The sequence below is a fragment of the Herpailurus yagouaroundi genome, unplaced genomic scaffold (assembly GCF_014898765.1).
Source record: "Herpailurus yagouaroundi ecotype Mexico unplaced genomic scaffold, PumYag 185, whole genome shotgun sequence".
Classification (NCBI taxonomy): Eukaryota; Metazoa; Chordata; class Mammalia; order Carnivora; family Felidae; genus Herpailurus; species Herpailurus yagouaroundi.
In genome coordinates this window covers 2,030,427-2,056,247 of record NW_024412416.1, presented here as the reverse complement: position 1 = coordinate 2,056,247, position 25,821 = coordinate 2,030,427, and the positions used below count along the sequence as shown (strand labels likewise).

Sequence of the window (25,821 nt, the reverse complement as noted above, 5' to 3'; positions counted from 1 at the left end):
GATTCGCGCTGGCGCCTTGGATCCTGGTTCTCAGGGGGTGCCTCCGGGCACTGTTTAAGTTAAGGCATCTTGGGAACCAGCCACTCTTACCGGCTGTGTATGCAAAGCGTATGCTTGCTTTTCATCTAAGCCCAGCCAAGGACCATCGCGGACGAATCCCTCGTGACCAGGAGGACACGGTCCCTGCTCACAAACGCCACGCGAGGGACTTGCCCGGTTCGGCAGAACTGTCGGGCCTCCATAAACAAACTCAGCCCTGAAAGTCCTCAGAACATTCCGGCCCCAGAGGGCTGGTAACTCTCAGCAAAAAAACGCCCAAGTATGCAGATCCAGAGTTACTCATAAACACCACCCAAAGGGGCTGGTCTATCGCTGCGACCAGACGGACACCAGGGCTTCCGGACCACTTGCGCCAAAGGAGGCCGTGGTTCTGTCTGCAGGATCTTTGCAAAGGCGCACGTCCACTGGGGTGGGAGCTCCGGGCCCGTGTCCTGCCCACAGAGGCAGGGATTATATTTCTCCGGAGAAAGGCCGGGGGGGGGGGAAGCTCTGGGGGCAGGAGGGCTCTCGGCCCTCGGGGAGCAGACCCCCACACGTCTGCCCGGCTCAGAGCCTGGCCATCGGGTTTGGGTTCACGTCTGAGCAGAATCGCCATCAGATGGGGGACGGACGTCCTCACACCGACCCAGCTGAGGCTCCCCCGGGAACTGACCGAGCCCCTCTGCTCCGTGAGCTGGCCAGCTCTCCCGGTCCCCCCTCCTCCAGCCACCTGGCCAGCCTCCCCCTGCTTTGCCTGAAACACGTTCTGCAACAGAGAGCCCGGGACCCCTCAGGACAGCCCTACGTTTCTGCTGATGAACAGGCCTGGCCGTCAGACAGTTCTTCCCGCACTAAACTCCTTCTAACCGTGGGGCCCATGGGGAATGGGCTCCGTCTTGTAAGCGTCTGGAAGCCCCGACCATGTGTGACGTCGCCTCCCGTGCTGGTCCCCCTCGTCTGACCCCTGAACTCCTGACCGGAGTTCCCAGTGTGCGTGTGACACAGCGCTGGGCCCTGTCACCTTCCTGGGTACCGTCCTCCAAGCGTGCTTTGGCCCATCTCTCCCCCGTCCCCAGAAGTGGGTGCAATGCTCCGAGTAAGGTGCTATCAGAGGAACCCGCGGCCGCTGACCCCAGACACCGTAGCCCCGGAACCACCCCGTGCATCTGGACCATCAGGTCCCTCTGCCGCCTGCCATTCGACACTGAACGCTTGATTTCTCTCTCCCGCTCTAGACCTCACCCCACCGCCGGCCAGCCTCCTTTGTTTCAGTGACTTCTCTGACTGGTAACTGACAGGGGGGTTCACAGTCGACAGGCGGAGCTCTCCCACGAGCATCATTCCGTCTGTGGCTGCCACTCGGCTTAAGGCACGCAGGACGAGGAAGCCTCCGTGGCTGCAAACCTACTGGCCTATAGGGAGGGTCCTCCCGCTGTGGTCCAGGCCACCGGGGCCCCAGATCCTGTTGTCCATCATCTCCGTCCCCACGTTGCCACTCTCGCCGACGAACAGGCTGTTCTTGATCTCCTGCTTGGAGCCATCATCATACGGGAAGGTCCCGCCGCTGTGGGGAGGAGGCGTCTGGAATGAGCCGTCCGCAGCCGGCTTCCCACACAGGGCTCGGCACGAGGACAGCTGCTCTTACCTGGCCAGGGTCAGGCCGATGCCATTATCAGCGAACCTGGGGACGAGAGCGGACGGTCAGAGCCTGCCCTCGCGCCACGGCCAGGGACGTGGCGGAGGGCGGGACGCTTCCCTGTCCCTGGCGTCACATGTGGATACTGTGTGGGGAAGGGGCTGCGGGCTCTCCCACCCTGCGCGGGAAGCTCGCCTCCCGCTCGACGGCTGCTCGCGGACAGTGGCCTCCAACATTGCCCCCACGCTGCTGACTCCAGGGCTCGTGGGAGGTTGGATCAGGGGGACGTGAAGGACCTCGCCACTCTCGGGGCCGGCCCCGGGTGACGGCGGGGTACGTGCGGGCGGGTTGCACTCCCCTTAGCCACGCCCACTCCCATTTCAGCCACAGCGGGAAGGACAGAGGGACAGCTGGCGCCACGTCTCCCCGGAAGGCAGGCAGGCGCCGGCCCCGGGGCCCCGGGGGCCCGGGAAGGGCGGGACCCAGTGTCACAATTGTGCTGTGGCCCTGCTCTGGCGTCCCAGGAGTTGAAATTTCAAGCCCCGGTCCAACCGCTTCCTAGTTGTGTGACCTCCCGGGAAAGTCACTGAGCTCAGCCTCAGTTGACCATCTCTAAAAATGGAGATAATTTGCATCTTTGAGAAGCACGGTGAGGAAGGAAGGCAAACGAGGATTCTGCACGCAGCAGGTGCCCAGGACATGCTGGCCTTCTCTTCCTTCCCTCCTTCCGACGACTGGCTCCGTGGCCCGAGAGAGCCTCACCCCGTGGCAGGTACGACCCCCAGCACCCGGCATGTGCTGTTTTCAGGGGGCTCGGGGGTGGGGGTGGGGTCGCTGCCTCTGCCTGGCCGGGGACTGACCAGAAAGCCGATGTCTGTGTGCCTGTTTCCTCCCTGCCCCGCTCTCCCCTCCCCCACCCCGTCCTCATGTCAGGACCCCATGCCCGGTCCTCACCGGCAGCTGTCCAGCCACACGTCCCCGCCGCGCAGCCAGGCCCCGTGGTCCTGGTTCTTGTAGGCCGTGAAGTGTTTGATGATGGCCGGCTCCCGGGGCTTCAGCGGGTCGGCATCCTGGTGAGGGCTGTACCTGGAGCACGCCACGGGGAGGGCACAGGTGGCCGTGTCAGGGGGACGCCTCAGCCGACCCCCTTCTGGGCCGAGAGCTTCTCTCCGCACACACAGAAGCAAGGAGTCCTTCCTCCAGGGCCCCAGCCCCACGCGGGCTACAGACAGGCCACTGCTCTTGTCCGTGGGCATCGAGGAGCCCCCACCCCACCCCGCCCGGGGGGGGGGGGTCAAGGCACAGAGCAAACTGGCCGGGCCCCACCCCGGCGTGCGGTATGGCCCCTGGAAGGAGAGTGAGCTGCCCAGCCGCCTGGTAACCTGGGGGGCCCTTGACCTAAAGCCTCTTCTGGAAGCCAGCTCGTTGGCTACAAAACGGGGCACGGAGCCCAGCTGCTCAGTTTGTCCGGACCAGCAAAAGCCACCCGTCGGCGTTATCACGGACCCTAGCGCCACCCACTTCCGACGCAGACCGACGCCTCGGTCTCTAAAGGGCGCTGGTGTTTCTAATACCCTTGAGGTGTCGATGGCACCCGTGGAAAGCAGCCGCTGGCCTTCTGCTGAGCTCTGGATTGTTCTGGATTGCTCTGTGGGCACAACCCGCACGTCCCTTTAGACCTCGGCCCAACCCAGTCCTACTGACCGTGCGGGTACTGGCTCTGCTGAGGGATCCGGGAACCTCTAGAAATTTCTGTTTCCCTTCGGCTGCTGTAGCATAAACCCTAATTCAGTCTTTGCCCCGCTCGGGCTTTCAGCATCGGACCCCCAGCAGCTAGCTCGCGGTCCAGGACGTAGAAAGTGCTCACCAGACGCTGATGAGTGAGTGAGCGAACGAACGGACGAACGAACGAATGAGTGGAGAGGACGGGGCTGGGTCAAGAGATCAGCAGGGAGAGTGTGCGTCCCCACGGGTCGTCTACCTGGCAGAGATGATGGACAGGAAGGGCCGCTTGTCCTTGGCAGAGGCCTCCGTAGTTTTGACCCCGTTGTCAATGATCATGCCAGCCTGCGGGGGAGGAGACGGTCAGGGACGCATCCACGGCCACGGCAGGTGGCAGGCACCTCGTCACGCCACGCACACTCTTAAACGTTCCAGTAACGCCGGCTCTGCTCTCAGGACGCATTAGTGGAGGCAAGGGGTCTGCATCGAGGGAGGGCAGGAGCCCAGGCTTCTGCTCTGCTCAGGGCGAATCTGAGGTGTTCACGAAGGAACCAGGAGGTCTGGGGGCTAAGTGTCTTGTCCAGGGCCACGGAGCTAAGTCCGTGACCAGAAGTCACCTTGCTTTGGGCGGTTACAAGCCCAGGCCCAACGTCAGGGGCTACGGGAAATGTGTCTGGTGATTTAAAGGAAACTCTGCACTTGAGACCCCTCCCCTGGGGCAGGGGTCTCGGTTCCTCCCACTGGACTCTCGGCCTCCCAGGAAGGCCCAAAGGCAGGTTCCCAGGTTCCCTTCTGGAGTAGCTGAGGCCACTCTGGCTAGAACATTCTTCAAGGGACTGACAGTGAGGCCGTGGTGGCGTGAGTAGAACATGAGGGGCTGGATCCCCGCTGCTCGCTCATGGGCCGTGACCTTCACCCTGCAAGCCTCAGCTGTGGCCTCCACAAGCCGGGCTACGAACACTGATTTCAGAGAATATGGCGGGAGGCTCGGTGCTGGCCCCAGGGGATGCCCCGTACCAGGACCCTCGCTCACTGGGCACAGGGTCAGGGCTCGCTGGAGGGGCGCCGAGACCGGGGGCCCTCGCCCACTAGTTACGGGGTCAGGCCTCACTCAGGGGGCACCAAGACTGGGGACCCTCGCCCGCTGGGTGCGGGGTCAGCGCTCACTGGAGGGGGCACTGTGCCCGGGGACCCTCGCCCCCTGGGCTCAAAGTCAGGGTTCACTGGAGGGGCACTGTGCCCGGGGACCCTCGCCCCCTGGGCTCAAAGTCAGGGTTCACTGGAGGGGCACTGTGCCCGGGGACCCTCGCCCACTGGGCACAAAGTCAGGGCTCACTGGACAGGGCACTGTGCCCGGGGACCCTCGCCCGCTGAGCACAAAGTCAGGGCTCACTGGGGGCGGGTACCTCACCCTGCCACCTTCCCCAAGGCCCGCCCTTCCTCCTGTGCCCTGAGTCCTTGCTACTTCCTTGTAGGAAACCACTGTCCCTCACAGACCTCCCTGCTCTGACCTCTCCAGGCCCACCGCCCAGCTCAGGGGACGGCTTCTGGAGGACGAGGTCCTGACAAACGGCCCCCACGTGCTGTGTCCTCTCGGCTGCCCACACGGCACCCCTGGCCGCTCCTGCGTGGCCCACCACAGCCTCAGAAACGCCCGCTCTGTCAGGGGGACACCGATGACCGGCAACTCTTCCTTCTCAGCTCCCTGGGGTGTGCCCTCTGCCCGTGCCCCCCCCGCACCCCTGCGGGCCCCTCTCTGGCCCCACCGCCCGTGTAAGCACAAGCCGAGTGTGAGAAGTTTCTCTTCTCACAGTCTTCTCCCCGGTTGACCTTCTTTTTTAAACCCTACCGTGTCCGTTCCCTGCCCCCCCAGGGGCCTCAGTTTCCTCATCTGCACTATGAGGGACTGGACAGAAGATCCGGACACGGGGCTCTGTCCACGCACCGTGCCAGCGCCCCCAGCACCACCTGTGTCCCCAGGGCGGCTCCCCGGTCCCAGCCTGGCTCCCCAGCTGCGCGTCCCACGGCTCTAGTCTCCGTGCCGTCCTGGGTGGGCGTCCTCCACACCCTCGGGGCCCCGGCCCCTTCCTTGCGCCTAACTCGGCAGCGTCTGGTTTCCCCCCGCCCCCCGCACCCCCTGGCTCTGTGCGGAAGGACCAGAGCAAAAGCCAAGGGGACGGAGGAGAGGGGCCCGTGCCACGTCTCCGTTCCTTCAGGAGCGCGTCCTGACTGCGTCCGGCGCCCAGGCCGGGCCAGCCTGCCACAGCCGGCACCCTGCCCGGCCACCAGGGGGGCGGCGGGCCCGCGCTCGGGTGTCCCCCCTGCCGTCAGCCTGCGCGAAGGCGCATCCCGCTTCTCCTCCCGGCTCTGACCGGGGGCCGCGTCCGTCGTGTGGCAGGAGCGGCCACGGGACATTCTCACTAAGGAGGCCGCTTTGTTTCCTTCCAGACCCGCGCCAGGAAGGCGGCTGGTGCCCGGCTGGTGCCCGGCCGGAGCCCGGTGGCCGTCTGGCCCTGGCGATGTGCGGGCCAGGGGAGGGGGACCGGCGGGAGGCGGGGGGGCGCGCGGTCTGGAAGGACTTACGCGGTAGTTGGAGTGTGCTCGGTTATTGTGGAACCTTCCCAGCGGGATGTGCTCGGAGTAACCTGGCGAGTACGTTCCCACCGACGGGCCCGTCGGAACGTGGTGAAAAATGAACCAGAATCCGGTTTCCTGTGGGAGGAGGGCACGGGGCGGGGAGGGCCGCCGAAATCAGCCCAGCACACCCCTGGTCGGGGCCGCGGGCTGGTGCCAGCCCCCCATGGGCCCCCCGCCGCCCTCCCCCAGACACATCTCAGGGAGACGGTCCAAACTCTGGCAGATGCGTTTTGTGGGGCCCACCCGGACTGTGCCAACCCTTCACAGGGTCCCGCTCGATCGGCCGTGGGCTCCAAGCGGCTGGATTGCAGAGTCCCCGTGGGGAACGTCCCGTGATGTGCTTGGCCCCTCTCATCTGGCAGCTGGGGAAGCCGAGGCCCAGAGACGGCACCTGGCCCGCTCGGGGTCCCCCGGACGGCGAGCCGCAGGGAGGAATGGCCGTGTAGACGGAGTGCCGTGTTTGGGTCCCACGCACGCCCCTGGGCACGGCAGCGCTCCCTGCCTCGGCTTCCCCACCCGCCACATGGAGGGTGGTGGCGCCGGCCTCGGAGGGCTGACGCGAGAATTAAACTACTTCGGCTTGGAGCGCTGGTGTGCCAGGCACCGCCCAGGCTGCACCCACTGGATCCCACGAGGAGTCATTTCGATAAAGCGCTTTGATCATCAATATGACGCAGCGACGGAGCCATCCGTCAAAAGCAAGTCCGTCCACTGCCAGTCTGGTTTTTACGTCTCCGCCCCAGCGGAGCCTGAGCTGGGGCCCCGAACCCACACTCCGGGCTCATCCCCGGCCGCCGCCACCTCCCAGCCCCCCTCCTTCCCTTCTGCCCGGCCCGGACCCCTTGCGCTCACCTCGGAGCCCGCGGCTGCACAGTTGATGAGGTTGTTGTTGGGGTTGGCCATCCAGAAGGTGGACACTGCGCTGTGGGTGTGGGGGGGGGGGGACAGAGATCGCATGGGGTCACGTGACGGGCGGCCAGCTCCTGCGCCCCTCGTCAGACACTTGAGGAATCCTTAATTTGCGATGAGACTCGGTTTTCTCGTTTGAGTGCAGTACATCTAAGCGCCTCATGTGCTCAGAATTTCCAGGTGGCCATGGCCCCGTGGGGCGGAGGCAGATCAGAGGTCACGAGTGCCCGGGAGAGGGGCCGTCACTAAGGGGGAGACCCCGCACCGGCGGGCGGATCACACGGGAACCCCCGTCTGCCGGTGCCCACGGCCACACGCCCTCTCACGGGAGCGCCGTGTGACGTCGGCAGGAGCCGGAGGACGAGAACAGAGGTTCTCTGATGGACGTGAGGCGAGCTGGGGAGGTACAGCACACCCTGCCCTCTGCACCTGCTGACCCCCGCGCCCTCTGCACCCCCTGCGCCCTCTGGCCGCGAGGCTGAAGGCACCAGGTGGTGAAGGGCTGGCAGGTGCAAGCTTCCCAGAAGCCCCAGGGTGCAGAGGTCAGAGGCTGCCTGGGGCGGGGCGGGAGGGGGGTGCGTGTGGCCTGGAGACGAAGCCACTCACTTGCAGTCCTGCCGGGGCTTGGGGACGTAGCCCGGGTACGAGTCTTCCGTGATCATCCTGCACATCTTGCTGTCCCGGTCGGAGGGGAGGAGGGTCCCAGACTTGACCAGGAGGCCCAGACAGTGGTCAAAGGTGTTGCGTTCCTCCGGCCCGTCCTCCGTGAAGAAGCAGTGGCCCAGGGAGTTATAGCCCACCACGTCCTTGACCTGCAGGGGCCAAGACAGGAGGGGACACGTCGCCCAGCGTCCAGCTGCTCATCAGGCACACGTGAGACGCCGTCAGCCATACGGCCGGTCCCGCTAGGAGCAGGGGAGGCGTGGGGAGGGGGAGGGACGAACGGCGACCTCGACGCCCCTTCCCGCTGGAGGTGCTGCGGCCGAGGCTCCGCGGGGCGGGAGGGGACAGGGTGTCAGAAGTGCGTCCAGGAGGAGGCAGGGACAGGTCACGTGAGCCCACCCTGGTGAGAACGCGGCAGGCCCCCGGCCCACAAGGACGGCAGGCGAGGTAGGGGGAGCGTCCCCGGGAGGCAGCACGAGAGCCAGGCCAGGCCGTGCCCTCACCCGGGGGCCCGAGCCAGCCTCACAGCTCAGGAGGCACAGCCCACGACATCTGCAGACTCGAGGGCCAAGAACCAGAAAAGTGTGCAAACCCCAGCTCGTCACAACCCATCTTGGAATCCCGGAGTCAGCGGGGGGCGAGGGGCGCGGGGGGAGGAGGAGCGGGAAGGCCGTTCTCAGGCCCCGAGAGAGCCGGGATGGTCCCAGGGCATCTGTCACACGGGCCCCCGGCCCCCCGTCCCCTTGCCCGCCACAGACGAGCCATTCCAGCTCTGTCATCTCGGAGGCCCCTTCTGGGCCTGAACCCCGCTAACATAGCAGTCTCGGAACCAAGAGATCCTCAGGTCGGCCTGAGCCCCAGCTCCCTGCCCAGCGCCAGTCGCTCACAAGCATCTCTGGCAGACGGGCTCTGTGCTCCCCCTCGAATGCCCCAGAGACGGGACGCTCACCACCTCACGAGGCAGCCTGTCCACGGTGGGACCCCCAGGACGGCGAGAAGCACCTCGTTCATCTTAACCGAGACCTGCCGTCCTCACCCCCACCCTGGGGCCTGACCGGCCAGTGGCGTCACCCAACGAGGACGCCCCTGCCTCCCTAGGACCGTTCCACTCACACCTGTTAAGTACCTACCGCCAGGCCAGGCCCGCCCGGCCCGGAACATCGACACACCGTCCAGACACAGCTCCCCCCGCAGTACTGGGCACCGTTCGAGGGGCCGGCCCGTCCTTGGTCAGATGTCTAGCGGCAACCCTGGCTTCTGCCCCCGATGCCGACAGCACCTCCTCAGAGTGACAACAGGGGCGCCTGGGCGGCCCAGTCGGTTGAGCCTCTGACTTCGGCTCGGGTCACAATCTCTCAGTCTGTGGGTTCGAGCCCCGCGTCGGGCTCTGTGCTGACAGCGCGGAGCCTGGAGCCTGCTTCGGATTCTGTGTCTCCCTCTCTCTCTGCCCCTCCCCGGCTCCTGCTCTGTCTCTCTCTCTCAAAATTAAATAAACATTAACAAAAATTTTTTTTAAATGTCTCCAGGCTCATTGCCAATATTGCACTGGTGTGTGTGTGTGTGTGTGTGTGTGTGACAAAACTGGCCTGACTGAGATGCGCAAATCGAGGCTAAATACCCCAACTCCCTCCCAAGTCGTTGACGAAGCTGCCTATTCCCATTTTTAGGCAACCACGCTCTGGAAGCATCCGGAACGGGGACCCTTTGTGTCCTTTTAATCTTGCTGAAACCTCGCACGATTTCTATGATCATTGTTTTCGGTTCTTCGCTTTGTTGTGTTTTTAGAGGTAGGGAAAGTGAGGCTCTGGGAAGTCAAGTGATTTGCCCAAGGTCACAAGACCCACGTGTTCAAGGTCAGGGCTGGAACCCCAGTTTTCTAATTGTGTCCATTCACCCCAAAGGGGAGGATCCGCCCTGTTCCAGGCGAGCTCTGTTCCCTCAAGCGTCTGTCCCTAAACTCTGGCCACTGGCAAGGGCGTGATCTTGAATCCTATTCGGTCCCTCAATGAGCATTTTGTAAACACCAAAGTCATCCAGTGGGACTGCTTCCTCTCCTCCCAGTGAGCTCTGAAAGCGTGTTATAAATCGCCTGAAAAGACAAGGACGGGAGGAAGAGGCGAGGAGCTGGGAGGCATCTCAGAGCAAGTTCCGGGCCTCAACTTGGCAAGGATGCCCAGGGAAGGGGTGGACGTGGGGCGCCTCCCAGGGGCTCATGAACCTCGGGCTGGAGTCCCGCCTGGATCCAGGCCTCCTGCCTCCCACCCGAGGCTCTTCCAAAATCGTAAGCCCCTGCCTGCCCCACCGTCTGATCACACCTTGCGTGGCCCTTCTCTGAAGGAAGTGAATGGTGGATCGGGGACATTCTAATTCTGACCAGTGCCCCAGGGAGAACTCCCTCCAAGCCCCTTGAGGTGCGCCACGGAGAGAAAAGTCCCCATCGAAAGGAGGAAGGAACAAGGACTATTTTTTGGGTGTCCGATATCTTACAGACAGTATCTCACTTAATTCTTATGACAACATCATTCCCTCTCACCCAAGGACACTGAGGCAGAGAGTTGCCCAAAGCCACTTTCCCTTCAGGGACAGAACTGAGACCCGATTCTCCATCTGCCTGGTCCTGTAACCTGTGTGCTAATCAGCTGTCAGCACCCCAAGCAGAAAAAACCCCCCTCATCCCGTGTCGCATTTCTTTCTCCTTACCGGGGTGGCAGGGGGAGGGCGGTGAGGGTGGCGTGGGTGGTCCAGGCGACAGCACGGGACGGGGGAAGCAGGTGCTGGGTGGGGAGTGGAAGGCACAAGTTTCCGCCACAGATCTGCTGTGCCCGGCTCGGAACACGTCGGAACACGAAGCCGGGAGGGAGGCAGAGCCCCGTCGCCCTCCGTCCGCCTCGCCAGGAAAGGACCGAGGCCCGGAGCGGGAGGCAAGGACGGTGGCCGTGGCCTGCTTCCGGTTGCTTCCTGAGCTGACCGGTGGGTGGGGTGGCCCTCCCTCGTCCCCGACCCGTCAGCAGAAGCCCCGGCCAGGGAACTCGGGGGGGAAGCAAGCAGGGGTTCCTCACGTGGGCTCAGGCGCAGCCAAGTTCAAGAAGCGACTGAGGCCATGAACTCGAGAAACCGGGGAGAGGGGAAACCAGGAGTCACGCACGCTCGCCCGTGAGTCCCAGAGCTGAGGTGGGGACACGGGGCAGGGGGCTCGTGCCAGGGGCGTCCAGGGGTGCCCCGGCCATCGGCAGAAGGACACGGGATGGCGTGTCCCTAAGGCTGGAGGGCTTGTTGGGGGGTCGGCACGGGGCACGGCCAGCAGACCCAAGCCGGGGGCGTCCCGGCTGCTCCTGGAGGCGTTTACACCAACGACGACACATTGCGAGCAGGGGACGAGGTGGGGAAGCGGGGAAGGACACGTTTTCTTCCCCACCCCCACTCTTCGCCCCAAAAACGGGGGGGGGGGGGGGGGGGGGGGGGGGGGACGAACAGAATCCATATGGGCGTCTTTTCTACCTTCCTCAAAACTACTAGAAGACATTCATTGTTTCCACGAAGCAAAGGTGGGGGGGTCCCCCGTGTCCTGTCCCGGAGCTCAGAAACACACACGAGGACGCGGTGGGAGCCCCCCCGCAGGCCCCCAGATACCCCGCGTGCGGACACCTTGCAGGACAGCCTTCCCCTGAGCACCGGCCTCGCCCACACGGTAAACCGCTCACGCCGAGACGAAGCGAGCGAACGTAAAATGCCGACGGAGAGGGTCCGGCCCCCTTCCGACGACCACGCGGTGCGGCTCCCAAACCCCAGCTCCCCTCGGGGGGGAGGAACGGGAAGGGCTCAGGGAGTCAGAGGCCTGCGCTTCGTCCGGGTTTGAGCCACGGCGATTCGGTTTCACTGCGGAAGGGCCACACGGGTCTGTGGCTCCGGATGGCCCCCCGGGGAGCTGACGGGTGCTGCCTCCCAGTCTGGTGGCCGGCGTCCCCGGGGGGCAGACGGAAGGACGGCCGTGGGGCAGGACCGCAGGGTCTCCTGCCTCCGAGGGGCTGTCTGCGGCTCTGGCTCCAGAAAGCCTTCTCTGCCGCGGGGGCAGCTCCCCGCCTGCATCCCTGCTCGGCCGCTCGCCCCGCGGCTGCCTGCCGAGGCCTCCGCCCCCCTCACCGCTGCTGGCCCTGCGTCCCCCACCACTGCCTGTTTCGGCCGAGACCCGGGCTCCGTGACCAAGATGGCCACATCCTCTCATTCTTGTCTTTTTAAAAAAATTGTTTGTGTATTTTTTGAGAGAGAGAGAGAGAGAGAAAGATAGCGAGCAGGGGAGGGGCAGAGAGGGAGGGAGAGAGAGAGGGAGAGAGAGAGAGTCCCAAGCAGGCCCCGTGCTGTCAGCACAGAGCCTGAACCCATGAGCCGTGAGATTGTGACCTGAGCCAAAACCGAGAGTCCGACGCTTAACTGAGCCACCCCCTTCGTTCTTATTTTCTAACTGAGAAACCACGAGAGGTGTTTGTCAGGCCCTGCACAGCCGCACGTCCATGCTACACGGCGTGTGCGTGTGTATGTGTGAAATGTCCACACTCCGCGTGTGCGTGTGAAATGTCCACGCTACGTGTGTGCGTGTGACTGCCCCGAGCTTGAGAACAGCTTCCACTCAGCCCAGATCTGTAGTTAGAGGGCCTCTGGGAATCTTAGCACCTTTCTCTCCAGGAACGGGAAGCAGGGGTGAATTTACGCTGAGTTTAAGGACGAAACTTCAGAACGAATGCTCCAATCAAGCCAAGGGCCTCACACTCGGGCCTGTTACCCTCCTTAACTAATTCTGCGCCGTCCCGGTTCCCACAGCTTCTGAGCTCAGTCACCACCCGCGAGGGACCGTCTCCGACTGCCCGCGTGGGGTCCGGTCGGCAAACCGCGCGGGCGGACGGCACGGACCAGACGCCGCTCCGGGGCCCGAGTGTGTGCCCCGCGCCCCGCGCCCTTGGCTCCCTCCTTACAACCACCGCGTGGGACGGGTCCTGCCCGCCTCCCCGTTTTCCAGAGGAGGAAACAGAGGCACGGAGAGGTACGGTGACTGGCTCAGGCCGCACGACTCGCGAGTGGCAGGAGCTGATGAAAACCCAGAGCCCGAGCTTGTCGGGTGCCTCGTGCTGCCTCACTGACGGTTTCCCCTTGTGAACCCTACTGTCTTTCTGCTTCAGCCAGAAGACGCCCCCCTTCCCTCTTCCTTGAGCCGGAAAAAAGTTCACGTTCAGCACAACCCCTCCCCTCCCGCCGGGGAGGATCAGCCCCGGCCCCCGGTCAGCTTCCACGGGAGCCCCGGCCGGGGGGTCCCCTGTGGCACCCATGCCTGTGTTTGCTGCGACTTCCCCACCCGGCTGAGGAGGGAACGGGGTGCCACGGCTCATACCCTGGGGACCAAGCCCTAGAACCCGAGGCTTCCAGACCAGGCCCCGTGGCCCATGCCGTCCCCCCGTTTCTCAGCGGGTTTTCAAATCCGAGCACTTGAGGCAGCAGGCACCGCTCAGAACATGGGAGCGCACCGAGCAGACTGGCAGCGGCTTCACCGGCAGCACGCTGACGGCCTCACCCCTCCCCTGCCCGGTGCGGAGGTCCATCACGTCGGGCTTCGAGCAGGGCTGCAAACTCGGGGGGCTTTGGGGGCCAACGGGCCATGGGTCGAGTGGCACCGGCCTGGGGCGTTTGCTGTAATGTGCTAGGGAGTGGGGGACTCAGGGGAGCCCTCGGATGCAGGCCCGGCTTCGCTGTGGCCCCGCCCCAGGGCCTTGTGCCATGCTGGAGTGTGGGTCCCACCTGCCTACCCAGACCACTTTTCTGTTTTTTTTTCTCTTTTCAAATGCAACTGCTTTTTGAAACTAAAAATCTTTGAACGTTTTATTTTTGGAGAGACAAACAAAAGCATGCAGGGGAGGGGCAGAGAGAAAGAGAGAGAGAGGGAGGGAGACACAGAATCCGAAGCAGGCTCCAGGCTCTGAGCCATCAGCACAGAGCCTGACGCAGGGCTCGAACCCACGAACTGCGAGACCACGACCCGAGCCGATGTCGGACGCTTAACCGACCCAGCCACGCAGGCGCCCCCCAAGACCACTTTTCAAGAGAAGCCAAGAATCCAGATTTCTATGTGAAACCTCTTAATTTTTAAATGATGGAAACTAATCCCAATGTTTCTTTAAACACTATTTAAGCCAAACAAAACACAATCTGGATTCAGCTTGCAGAATGCCAGCTTGTAACATCCAGATCTTAGAATTTCTAGAGGATATAAGTTGAGTTCTTTATCTTTTCTTTTCTTTCTTTCTTTCTTTCCTTCCTTCTCTTCCTCCCTTCCTTCCTTTTTTCTTTCTTTCTCTCTCTCTCTCTCTCTCTCTCTGTTTTTTTGAGAAGCACAGAGAAAGAGGCACAGGGAGAGAGAATCCCAAGCAGGCTCCAAACTCAGCACAGAGCCTGACTGGGGGCTCGATCCCACAAACCGTTAGAACGTGACTTGAACAAAATGAAGAGTCCGATTCTGACTGAGCCGAGCCCCCCCCCCCCCCGGGCGCCCCCCAAGTGTAGTTCATTTAAAGAAGAACAACTTAGAGTAAAAATCGGCTGTGCAAATCGGGACAAGCCTGATGCACACTCTGCTCACGAAGCCGTGCCTCCCGGCGGAGCTCGCGTTGAAGGACACCCGGTGCCACAGGGGAAAGGTCTGTCGCAGCCGCCACAAGCGTGGGGGGCAGAGGCGACAGCGTGGAGTCTTGGCATGACCCCCTTGCCGGCCCTGGCAGACCCGTCGTGCCGCGGAAAGGTCCCTGAATGGCCCGCCGCTCTAACGCGGCACCGAGGGGCCGGGATTCCCCGGGACCACTGCCAACTCGCCCCTCCTGCAGCCCGGCGCCCTTTGGCAAAGGCACAGCCCCGTTCCCTCTTTCCTTTTTGGCTGGACACCTGCTCTCAACTGGCCCCAGGCTCAACTCTGAGCCAAGGATGGTTCAATCCCCAGGGGCCCCAGGAGAAACGAGCAGATCCGGACGTCCCTCCAGTGCCGACGGCCTGGAGGAAGGGGACTCGAGAGCGGGGAGGGGACAGACCCTCCTCTTCCCCGGGAAGGAGGTACTTACCAGCAGGCCGTTGGAGCCGTGCACGGTGACGCAGCGCGAGAACGTGTGGTGGATGGAGAGCTCCCGGACGTAGGTGGGTGGGTCGTAGCCTCCCCGTCCGTCCACGTCGCCCGCCAGGTGGAAGTGAATGGGGTACTGCCCCACCAGCTGCTGCCCCATGTGCTTCAGCTCTACGCCCTCCAGGTGGGCCGCCTTAAAGCCCAGCGCGAACTGGAAGAGGGGAGCCGAGGGTCAGAACGGTCTGGGAGGCGCCCCCGCTCCTCGCTGCTGCCACGTCCCGGACACGCAAGGGGCTGGGCCGACCCCTGCCTCGGCGACGAAGCAAATCAAAGATCCGATGTGCAAATGGCCCTTCTCATCCCCTGGGGGGGGGGGTCGAGGCTCCGTGAGGAACACAGGGATGTTACCAGGCGGCGAACTTCCCCGGGGCGGGGACCCGTGGACGGACTGGGGGAGAGCGCTTCCATCCCCGCCCCCACTCCTAGGCCCTGAGGGTCGCGAGGAAGGGGGATCCCCGAGATAACCGGGGGCGGGGGGAGGCTGGCATGAGCCCTCCCCCTGCCAGCAGGATGGGGCAGAAGGAGCCTGTGGCCTGGCCCACGGTCTCCAGATGAGAGGAAGGGGACGCTGAGCCCAAGTCCCCATCAGCCCGTGACTCCGGGAGCGTGTGCGGGGCTCGGGGTGCCCCACGGGCTGGCTACACCGTGCACGTCCACAAAAGCATGCTCCAGAAATGCCTCCCGTCGACAGTGGGGCTCGGCCCTCTGCCACTAGAGTAGGGTGACCTTCGGGACTCGCCGACCACTGTCCCCAAGGCAGGCGTCACCCGCAACGCGGCTCTGGTAGGGCCGCCCTGGCAATGCCTCCGAGGTCTGGTTCGGGCCACGTGGCAGGGAGCTGGAAACGGTTCTCGGCCGAGGACGTTCCCGCAACCCCTGCCCCCTTCCTCCCCAGAACCAGACGGGGGCATGGGTGCACCTGCTTCTGGAGGTTTACCGTGACCTCGCGTTGAACGAGGAGGGCCCGGGGACGCTGGGAGCCCCTGGGGGAACACGTGGCTTCACAGCATGACGCTGCCACGTTGGAGCCGGTGGGGCTCCGGTGGTGAGGTCTGGAAGCTTCCCTCTGGCGCGCAGTGGGGTCACCGAAAAACCTTATCCTGACGACACGTGATCGTCGCTTCGCGAAGCTCTAAGGCAGCCATGTTCTACCAGCTTTGACCCTAAGTCGCTGACAGCAGCGGCCACACACGGAGCTTCTGGGCGTCCAACGGTACCCAAGGTGCCGGGTAAGGGCACCTTACACAGGGATGCCGACGAACGTCCTCTTTGGGCTCAACGCTAGGCAAGCACGAGCTCCGAGAACCGACAGCCGTTTCGACTTATTGCCGGGGGAGGACGCGGCAGCCGGGATCTCCGTCTCTGCCTGGAACGCTCGCGGGCAAGCTTCGCGCCAGACCCTGAACTTCCCCCCCCCCTTCTTGCTGTTTGATCTGAACTTGCATGGATCTGGGGTAAGTGGGGCTGTGTGAGTCAAATGCCCGTTCTTCCGGGGAGCCCTTGGGGTGGGGGGGACACCGAAGAAAGAGAACGAGCACAGTGGCTGAGGGTCGGAAGCCATGAAGGCAGGGAGCGCGGTGTGCCGTGTGACTGGGGGGGCGGACTCGTCGGTCTTGCGGCCGAGTGTTGACGGCTGGGACAGCACGGCTCTGGTCTCTCCCCCGCTGGTCCTGCCTTCTGCTCCCCGGCCCGGCCCGGCCAGGGTCCCGGCCAGGCTGGCATCGTGCGAATCCTCCCGGCCGCGAGGACCCTTACCTTGATGTGGCCCCCAAAGGTATCGAAGTCAAAGAAGCTGCAGATGTGGTTGCTGTAGGGGTAACACCGGTCCTCCATCTCCCCCATCACCACGATGTTCCGGCTCAGGAGCCCGACCTCTGCCCGCATGTCCACACCGTCGATCTCCTCCCCGATGTGCAGGTACAGGGGCTTCCCTAGGGTGGAGACGGGGGCGGGGGATCAGAGGCCTGTGCTTCAGACCCCACGGCTGCCACTGGTGTATCACCGGGCCCCGTGTGCTCAGAGGTCCCCGTGGTCCCCCAACCCGGTCCCATTCTATGGAAGAACAAAGGCCATGCAGAGATGGCATTCGTCTCCCGGCATCGGTCCCTCCTGGGGTCTGTCGGTTGTAGCTCCCCATGTGCTCCCCGGGAGACCCACGTGTCCCAGCTTCCCTGAGGGCGGCTGTCATACCAGCCCCCCCCACTCTGGCTCCACCCCCAGCCCTGGAATGTGGGTGTGTCCTAGCCAGCCTGGAAGGAAGGAAGGAAGGAAGGAAGGAAGGAAGGAAGGAAGGAAGGACGGACGGACACGTACTCTCTCCCCTGTATGCCGACCCCAGCCCCACCCCTCCCACAGTCTCAGGGGCCTGGATTCCAGTAACTTCTTCTCTTGCCTCGTGTGGGTGCCTTAGGTTCTGTCTCCAAACTCATCCAGGCCTCCTATCCTTAAAAATACTATCAAAAGACCTTTCTGCACCACTCGGATGCCACTGTAGCTAAGGTTGGTCCCCTCATGCCGCCGTGAGTCCCTGGGCGAGGGTGCCAGCTCCCAGCACCACTCCACTGGTCCAATCCGACTCACTTACTCCCCTCCAGCCTCCTCCTGCTCCCCCGGGGGTGGGGCAGGTGCACCCCAGGAAGGTGCGGGGCGACAGGACCCCGGAACCTTGGAACTGTCTTCTGGCCCCAAATCCGCCCCCACCCAGTCCCACATTCTTCCATGGAATAAAGACATCTTGGCCTGCCTCTAAACGTGGCTCGTCACTGGGACGGCTGACCCGGCCAGCAGGTGTCTCCTCCATTCGGGGACACGGTGACAGGGCACAACCTCTCGTGGGGATTCCCGGCCCGCACCGCAGGGCACACGCCGTCCCTGCGGCCCCGGCTCGAGCGACGGGCACACATATCAGCCCACGACACGGCTGACCCCTGCGCGCAAAGGCTGGGGCTGTGATGGATCCGACTTCGGCTCGGGTCGTGACCTCACAGTTCGTGGGGTCGAGCCCCGTTTTGGGCTCTGTGCTGACTGGAAGCCTCTCCTTCGTCCCTGGCCGGTCCGGTCTCCTGCCAGTCGGCCCTGTGACCTTCACAAGCATGCAGGGGCAGGGCCTTCCGGGCAGGTGGCGGGGAAGAGTCTCCTGTGCAAAGAGCTTTGCGCGGGGCTCTGGGTGACCCGCCGGGGGCGCTGGGCAGGAAGCTGCTTCCGGCCAGCGAGGAAGGGGCCTCACGTGCCCGCCAGCTTTAAACGCCCGAAGGCCAGCGGCAGCTACAAGAATTGATGACAAGGCCCCTGGTCTGCCTGGCTCGTGCCTCTGAGCACGCTGGACGAGGACCTTCTTTTCTTTACCAGCGGCCACCCCCGTGGGCGGCTTCGCCAGCAGCCCCCGCGGAAGCTTCACGGGCCCCCTCCACCAAGCGAGGCCACACCTCGGCCTGTCCCCGGAGGACAGAAGGAAGGCTGGCCGGCCGGGGCACCGGAGGCGGCTCAGAGGCGCCCAGGAACCTGCCCACACGAGTGCCCGCCCGACGGGCCGGGTCCCGGGAGGCACGGCGTGGCACTCGCTTCCCGGGGCGGAACGCGTGATGGGAGAGGTCGAAGGGAGCGTGCAGGCTGGGTCCTGCCAGCCAGTCACGGGGACTCTGTGCTTCCCGATCCCGCCCCGACGGCTCCTTCTCTGCCCAGCCCTCCCACCATCCTCCACAGGCGCCTTCACTCCCCGGGGTTCCCGCCATGCCGGCCGGGCCAGGACACCAGGCCTCCCCCTGCAGACACACATCCCCGGACGCCCAGCCACCCCTCACAGCGTGTGCGTTTGGGGGCCCAGTGTCCCCCTCGACTACGGGCGGGGACCAGTGGAACCCGTGTGTGCTGACCAGGGGCGTCCACTCTGGTGGGGGCTCAGAGGGCCTCCCCAGGGATCCGCCCTCCTCTCCAACACGGCTGGTGGTGATGCAGCCAGGCTGCCCGTGTCAGATGGGGACTCAGGTGAGAGCTGTGAGTCCCCGAGCACAGCACTTTCGCTCCCGGGACCTCGGGCCCTCCTTCCAGAAGATACGAACCGCACGCGTCTCAAAGGTAACTGTGCTTGTTAAGTGAGTTAATCCATGGAATGAGCTCAACACAGTGCCTGGCACGTGGCAGGGGCTGGTGTGGCCCAAGTGGCACGTGTGGCTGTGGCCCGCGTCATCCTCAGGGAAGACTGGAGTCTGGGGCTCCCGCCACTGCCTCACCTCCAGGTGGGGCATTTTTCTTTGTTCCACAGGGGGGGGGGGGCGGGTGTGGGGAACGCAGGGTGAGGGAACAGCCTCGAGGGATGCGGAGGGACTGTGTCTTTCCAACACCTGCAGCGGGGGCCAGGGGGGCACAGGGCAGGAACGCTTCACTTCGGCTGCCCCTTCTGCACCGTGGGCCCTTTACAGGACCTGTCAGGACCTTTAAAGAATCCATCAGGACCTTTGCAGGACCTGTCAGAACCTTTACAGGACCCATCAGGACCTTTGTGGAACCTGTCAGGACCTTTACAGAGCCCATCAGGACCTTTACAAGACCTTTGCAGGACCCATCAGGACCTTTACAGGACCCGTCAGGACCTTTGTGGAACCCATCAGGGCCTTTACAGAACCGCACAGCCAGTTTATCTGTCCTGCTGCCGTGTTCACAGGCCACTCCCAGGCCCTGCTTTCCCACCCGCACCCTACCCCCCCCCCCCGTCCTGTCTGCAGACCCTCCCACCCAGCCTCACCCCTCCTTTGCTCCTCCCACCGCTGATGTGTGAGGGCCAACCAGAGAAAGCAGATATGGCTGAGCCAGATTGTCCCAAATAACCCAGGAGGGCCACGGGCACAGGTGAGGGGTGGGGGGGCGGGGGCGGGGAAAGCGGCGGGGGGCTCTGCAGGTGCCCTGGCTCCATAGCCCGAGCTCTCTCTGTAGGCTGGGCTCCCACCTGGACACTCGGGGGTCCAGAGAGGAAAGGCATCGAGGCCCTTCCAGTGGGAGAGACGGGCAGGTGCACTTGAGGCTCAGACCCAGCAGGGCCCGGTGCGTCTGGGGGAGGGGCTCGGGCTGGAGGAATCTAAGCCACGGAGTCCCCAGGTCCCTCCTACGGGCCAGTCATCGAGTGGAGGCCCTGGGGACGGGGGCCTCCGAGGAGGGGGACGGAGTAGAACAGGGAGCCTTTGGAGCCAGAGAGCTCGGGGTTTGAGTCCCGGCTCCGGCCGCCCGCACAGACACCAGCTCGCCCCGCTAGAGCCCCCCGAGGTGACGGACATGCTCCGTCGTGCGCATCCAGTACGCCAGCCACAGGCCGCCCGCGGCTACCGGACAGGCGGGATCTGGCTGGGGTGACGGAGCGGTACGATTTTCCACTTTAATTTTAATGAGATGTGAAGAGCTTCGTGTGGCTGGTGCCTGCGATGGAAAGCAGGAGGCCGGCCGTTTGAGTTCCCTGAACCTGAGTGTCCTCCTTTGTCCTGGAGAGATGGTGGCCGCCACCTTGTGGGGTCACCGCGAGGAGTGAACAAGATGGCTCTCGTCGCGTGCTCGGCAATCACGGGACACAAGAGGGGGCGACACCAGCCGACAGCGGTGCCGTTTAGAGGTGCGCGCGCGGGGTGGGGAGGGGGTGCGAGGAAAAGCCGGGGTGTGGGAACGGAGGTGGAGAAGGTCTCAGGTTTCCAGCCGCCCTGTCAGGAGGTGTGGGCATCCACACGGCGGACGGCAGGACTGAAACAGCGTTTGCAGATGAGTCACAGTTTCGTGACTCTGTTATGCCCATCTGTTTCCTGTCAGAAAGCCTTTCGTGTGCACGGAAGCCTGTTTCCTGGAATCTGGGGGCAGCGAGGACAGAGGGCCCAGGAAGGCTGTGTCCCTCCCTGCAACCGGCCCTGGGGGGGACCCTGAGCCGTCACTGTTGGGGGCACGGTTTTGGAAAAGACGGGCCGGGTGGGCCTTTGCTTCATGCCAGTGGGGGATGGGGAGGCAGAGAACAGGCTTGGGGCTGAACGGGAGAAACGTGGGCCTCCACAAGACAGACAGACGGACGGACATGCCCCCTGCCCCCAACTACCTGGGGCTTTTCTGATGCTGCCCACCAGGGGGCGCTGTCCTCAGGTAAGTGCCCAATGCTCCTGAGCCAAGTGCACGGTTCACCGGGAGCCTAATAACTGTAAGGGGGTGGGGGCTGGGAAGGGGGGGAGGGGTGGGGGCTGGGAAGGGGGGGAGGGGTGGGGGCCTGGTGGAAATACAGGCAAGGCCGTGCTACGCCAACGGAGTGAGGAGGGTCCCCAGGGGCTCCAGCCTCTTCTCCTGTCCTCCCTGGGTGCTCGGGGCCCAGGGCAGCCCCATCCCACTCTGTGTCCAGTCCTAAGAAGCTTCAGGAAGCAGCCGGGCCTGTTGGCCAAACGCTGCCCAGCAGGGCCGCTCTCCAGCACCCGTGCCCAAGCCGAACCATCGGGCGAGGCCCGCGTGCCCTGACACCGCGTGGCCCTCGGCTCTCTGGGCCTCTCGGCGCTCACAGCTCCCCCATCGGGACCTCTGCCCCCGAGCCTTGGGGTGTGAGACACAGGGGTGCAGACGCGGGCTGGTCTCTGCCGGGCGCTCCTCCGTCGACCTCCGTGCAGGCACGGGCGTCACGGGCTTTTCACCCTCTCAGAACCACAAGTGCCACCCCGGAGCCACACGTCACCGCACACTGAGCAGTTGACATCAGCTCAAACCGTCTCAGTGCCACTCTCACCGACAGTCCAGGAGGACACCTGACATCCCAGGGGACCCGTGCACGTGTACTGGCCCTGGGGACACAGGAGTCGCCCGGCAAAGACCAGGGCCTAACGCTCAGGGGGGCCTTTCCTTCATGGAGGGAGCCGCTCTCCATTCAGTAGTCCCAGAGGGGCGCCGGTGAGGGTGCACCACCGGGGGGGGGGGGGGTGGGCGGCACACAAGCCCCCAGCCCGTCTGCTCTCTCCCTGGAAGGTGACCTGAGCATCATGTCCAGGGACCGTGCAAGGCGCTTTCGGACAGTGATGCCCGAGGACGCTTCCCGCTCGCTCCCGCTACCCAGACCCCCAAAGCGGCCCCTGCCCCTCGTCCTTGTGCACCTGGGCTCTCCAGCTCCTCCCTCGCTTGTCTAAGCTCAACGGCCTCCCGGAAAATTCCTTTTTTGCTTGCGACAGTCAAGTTGGATTCCGTTGCTTGGGGCCAAAGCACCCTCGTGGATGGATACGGAACTCTCTCCACTAATAACGATTGACCTGGACTATACCTTTAACCCCAACAGTCTCAGACTCCAGGAACCTCACGTGATATAAATTGCAGCACCACTAAATCTACGTTTAGGAGAAGAATAAGGAAGACCCAGAAGCTATAGACGGAAAGGATTTAAAACTGCGGTAGGTCGCATTATGGCCTAACAAATATTCACTCCCTTCCTTCATCCTTGGCGGGAGACGCAGGCCGACCCGCCCTTCCGTGTTGAGCTTGACTATGTTACTTGCTTTGTCCGGTGGAATGTGGCTGTGAGAACATGCCAGTCCTGAGCCCAGGCCCTGAGTCCCCTTGTGTTTCTGTTCCCTCCCCAACAGAAAGACAATGTCCTGGGAAGAGTGAGAGTCGCGGGTGACTCTCAGTCACGTGAGAGCCGACCTGAACCCCGCTGGCCCCCTGGAGCCACGCTCGGTCCAGGGAAGCTAAACCCTCGACAAGCTGCAGAGGCGGGAGTAAGAGATAAGCACTTGCCACAGAGGTTCGGGTCTGTTTTGTTACGCAGCATTATCATGGCGGTGGCTAACTGATACAGATTTTCCCTGCTTTCCGACAACTTTAAGCCTAATAGGTCCGCTCGGCCCGGGGGGGGGGGGGGGGGCTAGTCAGGGTCTTACCTGCCACCTTGACCTGGTTGGAGGCACAGGCTCTGCAGGGGAGCACCTGAAACTCTTCTGCCTGGTACATGGAGTAATCGGTGCTGGCGACGACCAGCGTGTCTCCGGGCTTCCACGACCGCACATCGTCCTCCAGGTTCAGGATGGTGCTGTTCACGTTGGTGTCGATGGTGACGGTGAGTCTGGGTCTCACTGGAACCCCAAATGGGAGGGACTGAGAAACGGCCCTCGGTCCTTGGCGAACTTTTGACCGCCCGCCTCCCCCCTTCCCCTCCCTAAATAAATGCTAGGTCTGCCTATCCAAACCCAAGTCGCCAGGCTCAGCCCATCCCAGGCTCGGTACAGGTTTTTGAAGTCAACAAAACCTTACCAGAAAAGAGCCGTTCATTAGCCAGGGCAATTTTCCACCGGCTCCTTTGCGAGAGTTAAATGCGGTCCCTCACCACACCCACTCTGCTCAGCTGCACCACAAATATAGTTCCCCTCAACTAGTATTTACAGTAGCCGTAAGCCCTCCGCCCCACCCCCCGGGAGAACTCTTGTCCCTAATGACTGCCTTCTGGACGGGGCCAAGGGCCTCCACGGACCGGCTGACCATTTCCAGGCCCTCCTTACAGGCACCTCGGGATCCGGGTTTAAAATAACAGCACCCAGAGGCCGCGAGGTCGCGCCTCTGCGGGGGGGGGGGGGGGGGCGCAGGGAGGTCGGCTCTGTCCCCCGCGCCCTGGCTTTCTTGGACCAGGCCCTTCCCCTTCCTGAAAGGCATTCGGGCAGGGCGGGGCTCTGCCGGCTGCTGCCAGCTCCCAGGACCGTCCCCCGGCTCCCGTGTCACAGACGCGCTCCCCACGGCGAGCTCGGCAGTGGCCCCGTGTCACCGCCACGCGCAGAGGCGGCCGACCCAGCCACACCCCCGTCCCCGGCAAGCTGCTTACCAGGCTTCCCGCAGAGGAACCGCACGCGGTAGCCGTGGCAGGGGCGGCCCCGGTCGTAGCACGCAAACCTGTAATCCTGGCCTTTTTTGTGGACAACCTCGGCGGTGAGGTTAGCGCCGTCCAGCGTAGTGGCCTGGAAACGGCACGGAAATTACAGGGCAAAATCATCTTTCTTCTCGTATGGAAGGAGGGTGATGATTCATGCTATAGACGTATTGCCCCAAGCCTCAGAGTGCCCCTGCTGCAGATGCTGTTTGCTGCGGCCCGAGACTTTTCTTCCAGGGACCAAGTGTCACTTTGGTCGCAAGAAAACGGTCTTGTGACAAGGAGAACGGCGCAAACTCGCAGGATGGACGGGTGCCCCGCCCGGGGTCCTCGGGTCCTCGGGGTCCAAACCACTGACGGCCCCGCCGGCCGCTGGCTGAGCCGTTACGGCCTCTCCACGGTGACACGGCACTTTTTCCGGAGCCCCTCACGACCCGCATGCCAGCCCTGCAGCTGTGCGCTCCAGAGGACGGGCTCTGTCCAAACTCTTGGCGCCCCACGTGGTTCCGCATCATGGAAGGGGGGGAGCCCGGGAAAATCTGGCACGCACGACCTCCTTCCTCCTTCCGGGCAAGCCAGGAGGGCTCTGGCTTTACGGGTACCAAGGCGGACACCCAGAGAGGCTGTGTGACCTCCCCGGGGCAAGCCAAGCCAGCGCAAAGCAGAGCCGAAATTCGAACCCACACCGAGCCCGTGCTTCCCCCCACCTCCCGCTGCTGAGCCGCCCTGTGTGCCTTGCTCTGCGTCCGTCTCCTCCCGCCGGACCCCGGGCTCCGGGGAGGGCAAGGAGCCGGGCTCTGCCCGCCTCCCGGCCCAGGGCTTGGCACACAGTGGGGTCTCGGGGATGGGCACGGACGGGCGGGCAGCTTCAAGGCCAGGTGGAGGGTTCAGGGAGCGGGCTCAGAGGAGGTCGTGATCCCTGCCAGCTGGGGCTCGTCCCGGAGCCCGGGTGTGTCTGCATCAGGACTGTGGCCGTCATCAGGGCCAGGCAATTTAGAGCAAGGCCACAGCTGTTGTCCTCTTTGGCACAGAGACCAAAGGGACCAGGGCGGGGGAAACGGGAGGCAAAGTATAGTCAGCCTACTTAATAATAGGGTGGCGGGGGCGGGGGGGGGCTTTTCAGGAAACACTAGTTTGAACACAGCAGGTATCTGTCGTCCTTGGCTTCAAAGAGCCACGTAGCAGTGAGCTCAGGCGTCATTTAACTCCGCCCTTTCCTGCCAGTGATGCACTCACGCCCATGATCTTGGGGGGCGGGGTGGGGGGGCGTCCAGCTCCCCCACAGAAGCAGGAGTCGCAGACTTGCCTGCTCCTTGCAAAAAGCTAAGGCCGATAATTAGCGATTGTAAAATAATTAACAGTATTATCACGATAACGAAATAAAACAATTGTGAAATAATAAAATCTACGGGCACTTCACATATTGTTGCACTAAATCGACAGAATGATCGCGCGGGGGAACAGTGATCATCTGCATTGTTGCCTGGGAGGAAACGGGGGCCCTACGTCACTTGACGGGCACCCGCCGTGGGGAAGGAGCAGCTCAGGGTCCCCTCGGGGTGGAGGAACTCCAAGGGAAACTGCCGAGCAAACGCCGTCCGTTCTCCCATCGCGCGTTTGTATTCAGCTCAGTGGAGCACAGGGCGGTGGGTGTGCTCTCCACCCGGGCTGGGTTCAGCCTGCACCCCAAATCCCACTGGATCCTGTGCACCCCAGGGCCCAAAGGAGGTCAACTCTGCGGGAAGACTGAAGGAGAGGCCCCAGCCCCACGCCGGGCGCTCTCAGCCACGGCTAGGGGTGCAGGCTTAGGAGGAGGCAAGGGAAGGGGAGACTAGAAGAGAGCTCGGTACCTGTATATCGATGGGGCGGTTGCAGATTTTTCCCGGGTGAGCCGCCCGGAGGTCTGAAATTTTCTCCCCGCCTTTAGTCTGCGGCACTCTGTCGTGGTCGAACCACCCCGTCCATTCCACGTCTAGACAGAAAGCAAAGGGCAGGGTCGGGCAGGAAGGGCCGGCGAGGGCACGTCCCGCTCTGCGTGGCCCCGGGCGCCCCGAGGACGAAGACGGGATCTGCCATCAGCCCACTACTGGGGGCACCGAGGGGAGCTCTCTGCACCCCTGTCCCGCCCCGGCTGTCTCCCGTCCAGTGCTGCTGCTTGGCACAGAGAGAATTCAAGAGGGAGGGCGTCCCTCTGGGCTAGCGGCCGCACTG

At 63.6% G+C, this 25,821-nt stretch overlaps 1 protein-coding gene across 4 annotated transcripts in view; it reads right to left on the bottom strand.

Annotated features, from left to right (window-relative positions):
* Positions 1-25,821, bottom strand: part of CEMIP (cell migration inducing hyaluronidase 1) — a 55,864-nt gene that overhangs the window by 15,453 nt on the left and 14,590 nt on the right. For all 4 annotated transcript variants that reach the window (XM_040493473.1, XM_040493472.1, XM_040493474.1 and 1 more), the window contains exons 9-20: positions 25,461-25,582; positions 23,566-23,698; positions 22,634-22,825; positions 16,515-16,690; positions 14,701-14,910; positions 7,550-7,755; positions 6,887-6,956; positions 5,981-6,109; positions 3,657-3,742; positions 2,630-2,761; positions 1,685-1,720; positions 1,448-1,603 (exon numbers count right to left, since the gene is read on the bottom strand). In XM_040493473.1, coding sequence (XP_040349407.1) covers positions 1,448-1,603; positions 1,685-1,720; positions 2,630-2,761; positions 3,657-3,742; positions 5,981-6,109; positions 6,887-6,956; positions 7,550-7,755; positions 14,701-14,910; positions 16,515-16,690; positions 22,634-22,825; positions 23,566-23,698; positions 25,461-25,582 — 1,648 coding nt within the window. The remainder of the gene's footprint in view (positions 1-1,447; positions 1,604-1,684; positions 1,721-2,629; positions 2,762-3,656; positions 3,743-5,980; positions 6,110-6,886; positions 6,957-7,549; positions 7,756-14,700; positions 14,911-16,514; positions 16,691-22,633; positions 22,826-23,565; positions 23,699-25,460; positions 25,583-25,821) is intronic.